Source organism: Athene noctua, chromosome 1, assembly GCF_965140245.1.
Source record: "Athene noctua chromosome 1, bAthNoc1.hap1.1, whole genome shotgun sequence".
NCBI lineage: Eukaryota > Metazoa > Chordata > Aves > Strigiformes > Strigidae > Athene > Athene noctua.
The window spans coordinates 265,236,937-265,252,794 of NC_134037.1; the positions used below are offsets into that span (position 1 = coordinate 265,236,937).

At 53.6% G+C, this 15,858-nt stretch overlaps 1 protein-coding gene across 1 annotated transcript in view; it reads right to left on the reverse strand.

Moving 5' to 3' along the window:
* Positions 1-15,428, reverse strand: part of LOC141958828 (olfactory receptor 51E2-like) — a 138,327-nt gene extending 122,899 nt beyond the window's left edge. The window contains exon 1 of the mRNA XM_074901756.1: positions 14,914-15,428. Within this exon, the coding sequence (XP_074757857.1) occupies positions 14,914-15,428 (515 nt within the window). The remainder of the gene's footprint in view (positions 1-14,913) is intronic.
* Positions 15,429-15,858: the final 430 nt, after the last annotated feature.

The following is a 15,858-nucleotide window of genomic DNA, read 5'->3' on the forward strand; positions in this document are numbered from 1 at the left end:
GCACAGGCAGACTGGATTTCTCAGCTATTAACCATAAAGGTGCATTTGTTTTTCTTGCACAGCCCGGGTTTAAGCCAGACTTTGCGCCCCACGAGTCCCTCGTCCAGGCTCAGCCTGAGGACCTGACTGACTCTGAAGGAAATGCTATTGCAGTAGCACTGTCTGTTATTTCTGGACGCACACAGCGTTTCCCCTCAGAACCCCCTGTGCAGACGAGGTTCCCCCCCCGGCCCCTCCCTGTGTGAAGCCTTGAGGACCCTTTAAAAACACAAAGGATCGCGCAGAGAGGGGTAGTGGCGAGGTGCGACCAGAGGCTGTCCTTTACATCAGCACATTTTACAGAAAGAAGGCTCTCCTGCAAGCTGCATCTTCCAGCTACATCCTTTGGGCTAATAAAAGAAATTATCTCTCTTCCGAAACAAAAGGCAGGGTCAGCCAGCTAACATCTGATAAAACCCCCATTTTTCAGGAAAATGCGTCACTAGCGGTTGTGGTTTGCTGGAGGTACAAATGACCCAGCATTAGAGCAGTTAGCTTTCCAAAAAATTGTACATGACCGTTTTCTAATACTGAATCCATTGCTCCCAACAGCAAAACTGTGTCCTTCTGATGAATGAAGATGGAATAATTACTGCTGTGGAAGCCGTCCTTCCCTGATGGGTGAGTCACCTCGAGCTGGTGACTGTCAGGGGTCAGCAGTAAATGTCGCTGCGGCCCCATGCAGGTTTATTTCCTGGAATTTGGGGTAATTATGAGATGAGCTGGATAATAAGATCCCACATCACGCTGACCACGGGGACACGGATCAGCCTTCACTGGAGCTGCCACTGCACCTGGAAGGAGGCAAAAAAGAGCAGTTAAGCAGTGAATCTGAAAGTGGTCAAAAGCAGGTTTTCTATACCCAGGGAAGACCTCCAGAAAACTCACCCCACTATTTTAGACATGATCTTACACCCACTCTCTGTTCTATTTTCTCCTCGGATTGGCTCCCTCAGCATTGCCTGGTTTTTGACAGATACGATGTGTAAGCAGCAGAACTCCTCCCTTGGTTCTGTCAACTGGCCCCACCAGCCCCAGTCTGGCTGTCAGAGCGAATTACTCCGAGCACCCGGGTTATTGAATATGACCCAAATCTTAGTATCCCATATGCAAAACAAATGGCATTCCTGCTCCAGGAGGAGCAATGTGCTCTGTGACTACCCGCCCCGGTGTGGGTCACAGCCTCGAAGGGTGCAAATTCCAGCCCAGCAAAAGTCAAGTTCTTGTTTTCTAAAATGGGAATGTGGTTAAAAAGAAAAGCCTGGGAACGATATTTCTGAGATTATTCCCTTGTGCCAGGTGCCACGTGGGATTTTCCTGGAGGTTTCCCCAGTCCTGGATGCTGAGAGTCCAACCTCGCTGCTGCACTCCGCTTCCCGGCTTCTGCTTTTTAGAGTGGCTCTTCTCCCAGGTTACACCAGGGACTTATTTATCCAGTCGCAGCTGAATGCACCTCGAGCAGATTGTAAAAGTCACTGATTTGAACAAACAGGTTGAAAACAGGAACAAACAACAGACTCATGGTGCGCAGACCCACTGACATCCATTAACTGTGCTTGCAATGGAAGAGCTGGCTTGTGCCTCGGAGTGTGGCAGGTGCTGTACTCTCATTTTCCTGACAATAAATTATGTGGAATAACAATCAGAGCACAAAAAGGTTTTTGGGAAAAACTCGTTTGTTTGGGGCCAAATGCCATGAACCTCCAAAAGATGAGCATCTAGCTGCACGTAGTGACCTGTATAAGGACCCGGTGGTGGGTCAGGCGCTGCCAGGAGCTGACCTGGTCCGTGCTCTGCCTCTTTGGACGGGACAAACAATCCCTCAGCAAGGCTTTTTCTCCCCCATAACTATACAGGAGGCGGTCAGCCCCGTGCCGGAGGAGTGATGTGGTTGATGCTGTTTTTCATAGAGATGTCATTTATGCCGGAGGAATGCGTACACGATGCTAATATCCTTCCTGCCTTGGTGAGATAAGCGTAATGTGAAAAGGTTCCTAAATAGCACAGCCACCCAAAGAGCAGCTCTGCACCGAGACCTCCAGGTCACAAACTGCCCGTCTCTGCGCAGGAGGTGGCTGCAGCAGGCACAGACCTGCCCGGCACCCCCCTGCTCCCTGTGCCTCAGACGCTCCAAGGGTGCCCAGCAAGGGCCCCGTCCTGACCCCCACCAGCCTCCAAGCCCCCCTGCCTGCCTTTGCTCCTTGGCGGGGCTGAGCACGGTGCTCACTGCCGCAGAAAGTGTCTCCCCAGGAGCGGGGGGCATTCGGGCACTCGGCTCCCGGAGCTGTTTTGTCAAGACTAGACCCAAGCTGTCTGGTTTCTCCCATCTGTGCCACGCAGACGTTGCCCTCAGGCAGAAAGACACACGCACCAAAGAGAAGAGGGCTCAGCGGAATGGGAATCTGGTTTTCTTCATCTAGTTTCAGTCATAAGGCTCCCTCGTTCCTCTGCACAAGATGTTTCTCCATGCGGTGCCTCACGCCAAACCCCAACGCTTCTCTCGTTCCCCTCACTGTGACTCCCAAACCCCACGTTAACTTCTCTCTGTGTTTATACCCGTGCTCTGGGGACCAGTGCAGCAGCTTCGACCTCCTCTGCAGAGCTCCAGCCAACCCCACCAGGCAGGGACTTCGCTGGGTCCGTTGGCTTTCCACCCATTTCTAACACGGTGCAAGAGATCAAGAAGCACTTTCCTGCAGAGTCCCTGCCAGCAGGAGCACGATCTGCAGGGCTGAATATTTAACCACCAGGAAAAAAAAGATAGTGGAAGCGTTAGGAACATGCTGAATTCTCCAGCTTTTGAGGTTTTTTAGAATTCGATTGAATAACTTTTTGGAAGATGCTTTGGAGAAAAACAAGCTGCTGGGTTTGATATGGTGTGTGTGTTAATAATCAGGGAGAGCATACAGGGTAACGGACGAGTCGGGCAAGGTTTCTGGCACAGACCAGATGTGGTTTCCGCCTGTTTCCCTGTGACTGCGAGCCAAGGGCCACTGAGGAACAATACTGAAACGGCCTTTGGATTGGGGGCCTAGGGCTTACGTGTGGCTTTTAACAATGAAGGGAATGCTCAGGGAAATATTTCAGGAATAAAATGTTAAGAGTGTGCTAACAGTATGTTAAGAAGGAGCATTTTAAATATTCTCAGTGACTTTTCCCAGCTCTGATTGGTTTCCACCCCAGAGACGGCGGGTTTAGCGCAGGTGGAAGCCGTACGCGCAGGTTGTGCAGGAGAACGTGGAGCCGCCGCCGGCTGAGGGCTCCCGGGTGCCACCGGAACACGGGGCCAGCTGGATCCTGCAGCCCGCCCCGTGTTTGGCCTTTATGCAGCTGCCGTCAGCCCCATCCCCTCCACTCCCCCCATCCCCCCCAACACCCCTTCCCCACCTTTGGCCCTTCTCCTGCGGGTTCCTTCATCAGTTCTGCACAGGCCCTCAGGACCATCCAGTACCCCGCATCCTCGTGTCCATCATTTGCCCCTTATCAGCTGCAAAGGCCAGTCTGACATCCCCGGAGCTGAGCCTGGAGCTTCTTAATGGCCTGTCAGCTCGAGGCTGAAGAGTTCTGCTCTTTGCTACTGTCTCCATTATCTGTCAGGTTTATTCCTCTGTGTGTCTCGTGTCTCTCTCTCTTATTTATTCTTCTGTTTGAGCTGCAAAGGTCTGACAACCTCAGTGAAGCAGAGGCTCTCACCCTCCACATACCCTCGAGGGATTTTGTGAAGAGGCAACAGAAACAACCAAAGGCCTAAAATAATTTCCACGCAAGAAAGAGCTGGATGAACCAGGAGTCCTGTCTGGCAGAGGGATGACTGCAGGGGTGGGGAAGGGCTCTGGAAAATCTTGAGTGACTTGAAGAGGACATTCAGGTGTAATTGCTCGCTGTCTCTTTTAATACAAGAACTAAAATGCATTAAATAAAATAGCAGGTGGCAAATTTAAAGCCAATTACAGGAGGTGTTTTTCGCTCAACAGGATTAAGCTTTGGAACATTTTGTCAGTGAACTGCAAACGCCAGAAGTCTGCAGGAGCTCAACCGAGCAGTAAGGCGAACCCACAGGAAAAAAAAATAATAATCTATTAAAGAATATTCAACAGAAAGCACTGCTCTTGGTTCAGGAAGTGCTGGAGCCTCAGATCAATAGAGGTTAGTGGGAAAATGATCCCCCGGGCTTGCCATGCACTTATTCCTTTCCTGAGCACCGTCCAGGTCGCAGCACCGACCGGCCGGACCTTCGAGCTCTCCCCAAGGAGCGCGGAGCCTCCCCAGGGGCTGCTCACCCCCCCAGGAGCAGCCACACCACCCCCGTCCAAACCCAGCACAGAGGGAGACGCTGCCGGGCGCGGGGTCCGGCCCCTGGAGCATCACCGGGCGTGGGGCAGGCGGGCAGGACCTCGGGCCCACGGAGGAGCCCCTCGAGTGCGGGAGGTGGGAGGCCTCGGCCCTCGGCTCACCCCGGCCAGCCCCGGTGAAACAGCCTCTCGGCTGCTGCAGCCTTGCAAGGAGGAGCTTTGCACCAGGAGCCGCTGGTCTGTGGCGATCCCAGGGCCAGAAGGGCACTCAGAGCCTGTAAAGCATCCCTTAAAATGCTGTTTATTACTGAAAGTGCGTAACACTATAAAGAGAGGACAGTATTGGTATATATCTTAGTCCTTTCAGATCTTCAGTATCTTATACCTTAGGTCCTTTGGGATGCTGGGAACCCCACCTGGTGCTGGCACACACCTGACTTGCAGGTGATCAGAGCAGTTAAATACACCAGCCCCGTCTGGCCACAGGAGTGAGCTGTAAATGCCACCCGGTCACAGCTCTGCCCACCCCAGGCCGCGGCCGGTGCCCAGCCCGTTGCCAGCGCCCAGGGGGCTGTAGCACCCGCAGGACCACAGAATCCTCCAGGCGGGACGGCAAAGCCAGGGCTGAGAGCCGGGGTCAGACCCAGCGCGGCCTTGGGCTGCCCGAGAGTGGGGCTGAGCCAGCGCTGAGGGATCTGGTGGGGTTGGGAAGGGTCAGCGGGAGGGTCATGGTTGGGCTGGAGGAGCTGCAAGGGATTTTCCAACCCAGATGACTCTGGGATCCTGGGAGAGCGACTCAGAGCGGGAGGTTCCCCATCCCCAGTGCTGGGGAACTGACAGCAGATTGGACTCCGTTTCCCTGTTGTTTGTGTCTGTGTCCCCCCCCCAGCACCTTTATTCAAGGTCCAGAGGGGGGTTTCTGAGACCTCATAAAGCAGCTGTTTGTGGGCTCTCAGCACGGTCAAAACAGACCCTCAGCTGCAGCTGAATTTGTAAAGTTTCCAAAATGCAGAAGGCAGGAACGTTGCCGTGAGGTTTCGTACCCCAGACGGCACCTGCAGAGCCTGATCTTGGTGCTTAGAGGTTTCGCTATACAGAACTCAAGGGCAACATGAGGAAATAGTATTTAATCCCTCCTCTCTGTTCTAATTAATGTGTCAGTTCATGTGGGGGCTTTTTCCTAGTTACAGGAGAGTTAGAAAACATTAGACCTGGAAAGGATCACTGCGATGATTTGTTCTGACATCCTGCATCACACTTCCAGGAGAATTTCATAACCAATTTACTCATCAAGCCCATCATATGGGCTTCGGGCAGAGCGTACATCTCTGAAGAATTTCTGCTCTTAGCTTTACGGATCCAAACGATTCAGAATTTGTCATCTGTCCTTTTTTATTTCCAGATTTGCAAACTAGCAGTGTCTCGTTTCATCCAATTTCTGCGTAACTTCAGTTTCCAGTCAGGGGGTCACGCTGTGCTCGTGGGTTACATCGAACAGCCATCGCTGCCAACCACACGCTGACTGGTGGGACAATTTTTAGATTAATTCAGCTTTTCTTTTGCCCATCAAACAGTCTAAACTAAATAAGTCCGTCAGTGAAAGCCTTGTTTCCCCAGAGAACCACCTCTCCTTTGGTATAACTCTGCAAGGTTTGATCTTATATAATGTCCACTGTCACTGCTCTTCCGGAAGTTTCTGGGCCCCGTTTCCCTGGAAAGGACCCTCTTCGGTAGCAGGGTCTGTGTGGTCGTGCAGGGACACGAGGGTTTCCATTCCGGAGAGACGAAGCAGCAGCCGCTGCCCCCCCATTCCCCGTCCCACGCACAAGCACCGGGTGCCTTGTCCAGGCTATTCCGCGTCTCGGCCGTGGGGGTCCCTGCCCCACCACGAGATTTATTCCTGCAGATCCCTTCCTCTGAAAGCTCTTTCCCTCTGTTGATACCTCAGGTGAATTCTGCATTAAATTTATATTTTAGGTTCTTTTCAAGCCATTATTCAATTCTTATCTATTGGATGAACAAGGTTTTTGGATAAGAAGTCTTATTTACTAAGAGAAAAATTAAAACATCCTCAGTACTGTAACCCACCTTCCCAAAGCAAAAACTGCATCACAGAGCTTAGGGAAGTCTGACTCACTGCTGGACGGACAGATGTGATTTAATCGTGATTTATGACTCTAAACCAGGAGTACTTTAAAAAAACATTGCTGGCGAGAATCTCTAACATACTGAGGAAGCTGATAAATTCCAGAACTCTTTGATGAATCTGCCTAAATTTGTCTCTCCCCACGTAGGGAGCACACCAGCAGCTCCTGCCTCCACGCGTCTGATACACACTTCGGCAGGAAGAAATATTGAGCAGCAGCCTTTGGGTGGCTGACTCTCCAAAGAATGCCCTGTCTAGTAAAATCTGTGAGGCAGACGTGTTCCTGCTTTTAAATTATTTTAATGACGCATCTAATAATCTTTGTATACTTCACGCAAGAAGATCAGTCACTGAGGAGATGAAGTGCCTCTGAGAACTCCCACCATGGCAGATAGATGAGAACGGCTGCACTGGAGCACTTCCCCGTCTCGGCTGCCAAGGGCAGAAAGCCAACATGGAAAACAAGTTTTTGTAGGTAAAACCTACAATGTCCTTAAGAGTAAAGAGGCTCCAGCCTGGGGGACGAGCAGTGGGTGTACCCAGCACCCTGCACCTGAAGGTCCTCACAGCACCAGTTGCTCTTACACTCGTAACCTAATCACAGAGTTTCCGTCGGAAAGCTGCGCGGGGTCATTAATGCCAGTGGGGAAGGGGGTGCTGTGGGCCCCCCCGGAGCACCCAGACTCCTCATGTCTGTATTATCGGGGGGCACGCCTGTGAGGGTCGGGGTGAGGGGCTGATTCCACACAGGTTTTGTTGGAGAACCGTCTGCTTTTATTTCTTCCTTCTCCCCCAGCAGGTTAAATGTGCACAATTTAAAAATTAATTTAGACACTCTGATAATTGGCTCAGAGGGTTTACACCTGCTTCAACCAGGTTTATCAGGCCTTTGTCCCATGGCGGTTTTATTAAATTTCCAAGGTCCCACCTTGGAAATCAGTGAAATTTTCACTGAAGTCCACCCCATGAAGAAGAATTTTTCCTTTATTGTCCCACTGAATTTTCCCCTATTGCAGCTTTTGCACCCATCCTCTCGTCGCAGAATCCCCGAACCCTTCAGGCTGGAAAAGCCCCTCGGGATCAGCGAGTCCAACCCTCAGCCCGACTCTACACAGTTCTCCCCTACCCCACATCCCCCACAGCTCATCCCAACGGCCCTGAAACCCCCCCAGGGATGGGGACTCCCCCCTCCCTGGGCAGCCTCTTCCACTCTCGGACCACTCTTGCTGGGAAACATTTTCTCCTCCTGCCCAGCCTGAGCCTCCCCTGGGGCAGTTTCCAGCCGTTCCCTCTTGTCCTGTCCCTGATCCCCTGGGAGCAGAGCCCAGCCCCAGCCTCTCTGCAATGTCCTGTCAGGAGCTGCAGAGAGGGATGAGGGCTCCCCTCAGCCTCCTCCTCCTCACCCTGACCATCTCTGATGTGTCTGGCTCCGTTTTTTCTATAATCTCTTGCAGGTATTGGAAGATTTAATGCGAAACTGCCTTTCTCCTGCTTTTTCTCTGGTGCCCTTTCCGAGGCGCGGCCCCCCAGCCCCAGTGCAGGGGCTCTTCTGTCCCCCGCGCAAGAATTCGCATTTTATTTTTTTTTTTATGACCTGACGGGACGGAGCCGCGCATTCCCGGGTGCGTTCCCTCGCTGTTGTGAGGGGGCTGGGTGCTGCGGGGCGCTGGGTGCGCAGACCTGGCTCGGGGGCGGGGGGCGAGGGGAGCGCCTGAGCACCTCAGAGACCCGCACACCCCCCGCACACCCCCCGCAGCCCTCGCCTGCTCCGGGTGAGGAGGAACCTCCGAACCGGGCGGGGCCGGACCCCGCCGGGCTCCGCGCCCGGGCGGGGAGATGCTGAGTCCGGCCCTGGGGGCAGCGCGGTGCCCCCGGCGCCTCCCGCACGCTCGCCTGAGTCACGGTGACTCGCGCGTGGTACCGAGCCTAAACCGAGCGAGTCCGGGTTCTGGAAGAGATGGTTCCTTACCGGAACATCGCTGGTGATCGCTCTCCCGGGGCCGCTGCGCCGGGGGAGGGATGAGGTCCGTGCCCCCGCGGGCAGCGGGAGGAAAGGCTCGGTCCTAAACCCGTTAAGGCTCGGTCCCAAACCCGTTAAGGCTCGGTCCCAGACCCGTTAAGGCTCGGTCCCAAACCCGTTAAGGCTCGGTCCCAGACCCGTTAAGGCTCGGTCCCAAACCCGTTAAGGCTCGGTCCCAGACCCGTTAAGGCTCGGTCCCAAACCCGTTAAGGCTCGGTCCCAGACCCGTTAAGGCTCGGTCCCAAACCCGTTAAGGCTCGGTCCCAGACCCATTAAGGCTCGGTCCCAAACCCGTTAAGGCTCGGTCCCAGACCCGTTAAGGCTCGGTCCCAAACCCGTTAAGGCTCGGTCCCAAACCCGTTAAGGCTCGGTCCCAGACCCGTTAAGGCTCGGTCCCAGACCCGTCAAACCCCGCTGAAACCCTCCGACCCGCGGGAGCCGCCCAGGGCCGCTGGCGAGCCGGGCCCGCGCAGCGCTCACGCACCGAACCCGCGCTGAGGTTACCGGGGCCGTCTGTCCGCTGCTGCGGCCCCCCCGGCCCCGGAGCTTCCGCGGGTCCAGCGAGAACCCGCGGGCGGGGGGAGAGCCCGCCGGGAGAGGGGGGACCACCGGGCCGAGCGGGAGAAGGTGCGTGAGCTGCCCCCGCCCTGCCTGGGCGCACACACACACGCGTGTACACACACACACGTGCACACACACATGCACGTATACATACATATGCACGCGCACACACATGCACATGCATGCACACGTGCACACGTGCACACACACATGCATGCCCACATGTGCAGACACATGTCTACACAGGCACACTCACACGCACGTTTACACATGTGCACATGCACATGTGCACACACATGCACCGACACATGCACACGTGTGTACATGCACAAATACGTGTACACACACGTACAGACACACGTGCACACTCAAACATGTGCAAACACACATGCGTGCAAACACGTGCACACAGACACATGCACACACATGTATACACACACGTGCACGCACATGCACACACATCTACGCACATGCACACACGTGTACAGACATGTATGTACACATGCACATGTGCACACACACTCACACTCAAACACGTGCTCACACGCATGCTCATGGACACACATGTGCAAACTCACACATGTACACGCACGTCCACACTCAAATACGTGCACACAGACACATGCATACACATGTGTACACACACACGCAAACACACATGTCTACACACACATGCACGTACAGGCACATGTGCGCACGCACACGTCCACACTGCTGCGGGTTCACCACCGGAATCGAAAGGGGGTTACTGAGCAGCAAAGGGGTGTTTCTCCAATTCTCCAGCCCTCCAGGAAAACTGCTCCTTCATTATTCGTTAAAGCGGCAACGGTCAGGACCAGACACGTTCCTAAAACAAACCCACTGCGAAATATCAGCCCCGCTTTGACGCGCACATGCCAAGAGATTATTGTGGTTTGTATGAAGGCGGCAGACGTGCAGAATTTTCAGTTAAATCACAGAAACGCAGAATTGGGTTGGAAAGGACCTTAAAGATGATCTACTGCCCACCCCCCTGCCGTGGGGAGGGACACCTTCCACTAGAGGAAATTAAACCCAAATTAGTAGTTTGACCTAACGCAACTCGGACGTTGGAAACCAAAGGTGAATTTAGATTTGTTTTTTACCCCAGAACTACGTAGAATCAGTGATTTCTGGCAAAAAGAGACGCATCGTCTCTGTTTTATGAGGGAACAATGCTGTAAATCTGCTGCTTGCTGAGTGTTGGAGCACTAGTTTCCTTCTCTCTTTTGTGACGGTGCTGGATCATCTTCACAGCAGTTTTGCAAGGTCAGGAGCTAAGTGACACTTGGCTGGTTTTGGACCTGAGATGGTTTCTTTTTTAATTATTTGTTGACATCTGGGATGTGTAGGGAGACGAGGCAGGTCAGGATCTGCACCAGCAGAGAAGAAAGGTATGAAGTGCTAAACCAAGAGTTTGGGGGCAGTTTTCATTACAGCAGACCAGGCTTAAGGCAGAGCAGCTGCTGGATTTAGACCATTTCTCAGCCACTTATTTAGCACCGACTATTCCTTGTGCTGTAGACAATTTTCAGGAAAAAAAAAAGCATTTCTGTGTAATGAAGCGAGACCTAAGCAGCAGGACAGGTGCAGTTTAAAGGCTTGTTAGATATCTTTCCTCAACAGCCAAGATCTGAGGTGCCTTCAGAGGCTTTTGAGGATCTAAGTCAACCCACATTAGCTGTGGGTTCGGTCTTTTGTGGTTTGTGTATGGCCACTGACTGCCAGCTGTTGGATCCACTCCGCGGGTGCCAGGGGCCCGTGCCCCAGCGTTTCGGACTGGTTGAGGGATCTCTGGAGACCACCTGGGCCAAGCCCCAGCTCAGGCAGGGCCACCCAGAGTCGCTGCCCGGGACCACGTCCAAAGAGGTTTTGGGTATCTCCAAGGATGGCGACTCCGCAACCTCCCTGGGAAACCTGTGCCAGAGCTTGACTGGTGTTTGCTTCTGTTTAGGAGGAATTTCCCGTATTCCAGTTTGTGCCCGTTACCTCCTACCGCATCACTGGACACCGCTGGGAAGAGTCTGTCTCCCCGTCTTCATTCCCTCCTATCAGCTCTTTATGCCCGTTGATGAGATTCCCCGAGCCCTGCGCTCTGCCGGCTGAGCAGCCCCGGCTCTCGCAGCCTCTCCTCACAGCGGAGTTGCTCCAGCCCCGGCTTGGTGGCCCTTTGCTGGACTCGGTCCAGTCCCTCCACATCTCCCTTGTGCTGGGGAGCCCAACACTGGGCACAGCACTCCAGGTGTGGCCTCACCCCTGCAGAGGGGAAGGATCCTCTCCACCACTGGTCTTCTGGGTCTCAACCCCAGCAAGAGGGACGGGCTGGCTGAAAGTGTTAACATTACAGCAAATTGCTCACGAATAATTTTGTACACGGAATAATTTTATACAAGCGATATATATAGGTAACAGTGTGAATAACAGGAGGAAAATTAAGAAATAAAGTGTGCAGCTAGGTCCCATCAATGTTGATGTGACTCTTGCTTACTCCAAAACAAGCAGCAGACACCAAAGGGCCTCTGGGAGAGGTGAACTATGTAGGGAACTGGGGCATGAGGGAAGAAGAAACCTCCAGGTATTACCGAGAAAGGACGGCTGAGACTCGGGTTAAACTGGAGGAGCTGATGGAAGGGAACTCTGGGAGGTGCCCTAACTTGTGAAGCAAAACTAGATCATCCACAGTCGTCTTTCTGCTGCTAAAACTGAAAACAACAGTTTGTGCACCGCCTTTGTTGATAGGAAACCAATATTAGCAGAAACTCACCATAGGCTTTCTGCACAGAAAAAAAAAAAAAAAATCTTCATAGTGATTGTCAAGGCAAGGTGAGGTCTGGCCCCAAAGGATCTGGCACACCGCCACGGGACACGCTGTTTTCTCAGGAAGGTGAATTTTGGAGCCGCTGGGAGGGCGAGTGCGAGCGTCCCGCTGCGGGAAGGTCCCGGCCGCAGGAGCAGAGGGTTTCCAGCACAGTTTTGCACACCCGCTTCATGCCTTTCCCCGATGCAGTCCGCTTGCCACGTTCCTCCTTCAGCACATATAAACCTAAAACCTGAATTCGGGTGTACAGATCTTTTTTTGCACCCTTAGCCCGTGGCCACTAAGGGTTTAGAAAAAGAGACTTTACCGTGAAAGCCCTTAATCCCATTTAGCTCTCTGAAGCGAGGCTTGATATACCTGAGGCAAATCACTTAACCCATCTCTGCTGCTCAAAATGAGAATAAATAACTCTTGTTTCCTTCTGCCTTCATAAACTGGCAGTTTCATAGATGCTGCAAACCCTCCGGTCCCTCGTTAGGCGGCTGTGTGGTGGTTTGGACGATACAGCCGTGATTTCTACTATAACATTAAGCGCCTGCCATTAAATGAATGATGAATTAAATGCCCATTGCTGGAGAGAGAACAATAAATTATACACGCCCCTGCTGCTGGAAACTGCTCTGACTTGGAGGCAAGCATTAGCCTTCTGGCTCCTAACAGCCACCTCTAAACAGGTAACACTGGTCATGTGTTTTATTTATAATTTCTTCATTAAATAACAATCCCGTGGATTCCTCTGACTAACAAGAAATTAAGTCAAGCCACCAAAAGAAAACTATTATGTTCCACCTTAGAGTGGCATTCAATATTTTGGGGGTTATTTTTTTAGATGGAGTAACTCAAATGAAAGAGGGCATTTTAGCAACGCAAGAAGCTGCCGTCGGTCGCACAAGTCGCTGACCCGGAGATGTGCAGCAGCTCCGTCCATGCCTGCAGCTCTGCTCTGGGCCACGCGCTGCTGGTCCTCCAGCTCCTGTGGCAAAGCAACGCCCAAGAGCTCTTGGCCAGATGCCCCAGGAAAGCAGCAACCCTGGAGCAATCTCTTTCTAGGATTGGATAACAATGGTAGTTAATCTCTACTTTCTAGATGGCAGAGATTCCCCCAACCTGTGAATTCACTCCCGAAGGGGAAGACCCGTGGTCCGTAGAGGTTACACATCATTATTTCAAACAGTTTGGAACTGCCCCCTCCCTTCCACGGCTCCGTGCAGCTCTGCCGTGCTGGGCTCGCAGCACCACAGCCAGACACCCTGCGAGGGGTTACCCCGAGCCTGTCGAAAGCGCCCTGCCCACCCTCACTTATCGGTGACAGTGCTGGGCTTTGCACGCACGTTTTGTGTCTTGTCATTTTGTGGCCCACGTGTCCCGTTCCCATTTTAGCCCGTAAGCCTGAAAACGGGGCCGTGGTGACACTGAAGTGCCACCGAAGGCAGGACACGTCCCTGCAGCACTCGGACTTCCCGGGGTGCCGTGCCGTGAGCTCCCGGGGAGCCGGTGGGTCTGTGCGTCAGCAGAAACATCTGGTCAGCAGCAAACATCTGGAAGGGATCCTCTGTTGGGGTGAAGTTTTCAAGCTGCTCGTTCTTCGCAGCAGAGAGGGTGTCTGGTACCTCGGTGCCCCCCGGCTGTTCCCCTCCCGCCGAGCGCACACCCGGGAGGGGGCCCTGGCTGCGTCTCCCCCTTCCAGCCCCGCGGGAGGTGCAGGTGCAGCCCCAGGGCCGGGATCACCCCCCTCCTGCGCCTTCCCGCTGCAGGAAAGCAGCTCGCCTTTCCCCGCAGCTGCGGTCCCACCTCAGCCTCTCTGTCTGTCTTGCTCTGACCCGTCACTGAGGTCTCGGCCCCTCTAAAACGGGCAGCGGCTTTCTCATAGGGGCAGCTTTTCGGGGGGGGTGCATGAGGACGGGGCACTCAGAGCACTGGGAGGGTTTGTCTGAGCAGAGAGTGGCACTGCTGGAGCCAAAGGACGCCTGGTCTGATGCCACTCAAGCATCCCCCTCCTCTATTCTATCTTACTGAAAAATAAATAGTTTGGGGAACAGTTTTTCACCTACGTGTTTACTCGGAGTATGGTCAGATCATCCAGTTAAGGAATAGAGAGCCCATGCAAGTTGGTCTTGCTTTTATTTCTGTGTTACTCCTTTCGGAGACATTTTCAGCGCTACGAATTTCAATAAAGAAGCAATTCCTAAAGCGAATGAACTCCTGACGCAGCTGTGATTCAGAAGAACAAGTTCATTACACGTCGTTTCACCCGACTCCAGCGAAAGCAGCTGAGATGGAGTTAGTGTCGCCTGCCCCCACCTCCCACCTCCCGGGGGATTTCCCACAGGTGCCATCCCTGGGGTAGGTTCTCGTCTCTGTGATCACCCAGCAGTTAGAGATCCTGACTTTCGTCTTACACTTTCTAGAAATTGCTGGGGAAAGTGATGCGGGGATGTCGGGTGTTCCCTCTTTGACCACAACAGCAGGAGACTGAAGCACGTTGCCTGAGACAGCGCAAAGAGCATTTGGGGGGGGGGGGGGCCTGGAGCCCCCCCGAGGTGTCCGTCGCTTCCTGATGGTGCCACCTCACCCCTGTCCTTGCAGCAAACGACTCTGGGGGCAGAGGAACACTTTCACCACCTTCTCTTTTATCTGTTGCGTCCGCACACCGTACACGACAGGGTTCAGCAGCGGGGGGAAGAGCACGTAGAGGTTGGCCAGCAGAATGTGGACGTGCTGGGGGATTTCCTGGCCAAAGCGATGCGTTAAAACGGTGAAAAAAGCAGGAACATAGAAAAGGAATATAACACAGACGTGAGAGCCACAGGTGTTGAAAGCCTTACGACGGGCAGTCCTGGAAGGGAGTCTGAATAACGCCAGGAGAATTAGGACATAGGAGACAGCAATGAGGACGACATCTGCCCCCACGGCTGCAATGGGCCCCGCGAGGCCGTACCAGACGTTGGCGGAGATGTCGGCGCAGGCCAGGCGGGCGATGCCCATGTGCTCGCAGTAGGTGTGCGGGATGACGCTGTGCCCGCAGAACGGCAGCCGCCTCAGGAGAAACACACAAGGGAAAATGATGCAGAAACTCCTCAGTAAAGCCACCAGCCCGGTTTTGGCAACGGCTGAGGGGGTCAGCACCGCCGCATAGCGCAGCGGGTGGCAGATGGCGACGAAGCGATCCAGCGCCATGGCCAGCAGGATCACCGACTCCGCCGAGAAGCTGAAGTGCAGGAAGAACATCTGGGTGAGGCAGGCGCCGAAGGAAATCTCCCCAGCGTTGAACCAGAACAGAGCCAGCATCTTGGGCACGGTGGTGGTTGAGAGCGCCAGGTCGGCGATGGCCAGCATGGCCAAGAAGAGGTACATGGGCTGGTGGAGGCCACGCTCCGTCCTTATGACAAAGAGCAGGGCACCATTTCCCAGCAGGATCGCCAGGTACATGGAGCAGAAGGGGACGGAGATCCAGACGTGCCACCTCTCCATGCCGGGGATGCCAGCCAGGATGAACGTGTCCGGCGTCAGGCTGGTAAGGTTGGACGGTGGCATGTTTCACCTGAAAGCAAAGATACTGCAGGACGTTACTTTAGAAGCTTCAGCTCTTCCACCACTACCAGATGCCTTGTATCACCTTCTCTGATCTGCCAACAGCCACAGCCAGAGGTACAAACCCGAATTGTGAAGACCCACGGTCTGCAACGTGTTGCAGCATGAACTTAGATTCCCATCACGTGTAAACAGCAATGCCCAAATTTTCTCCACACTTGATTTTAACACAAGTGTATTTTTCTTCCAAACACTTCCCCTTAGACCAGAGGGAATGGAGACAGAATCAACCTTCGTTGCACAAATACCTTAAACTGATGTTCTGCAAATCCAGAGCAGAAGGAAGAAGTCAGGCAACGAGAGAGGAAAGGTCAGGTGTGTGCAGGGATGCACAAGACGTTCTCAGACATCAGGAACTGCAGAGGGGATAACT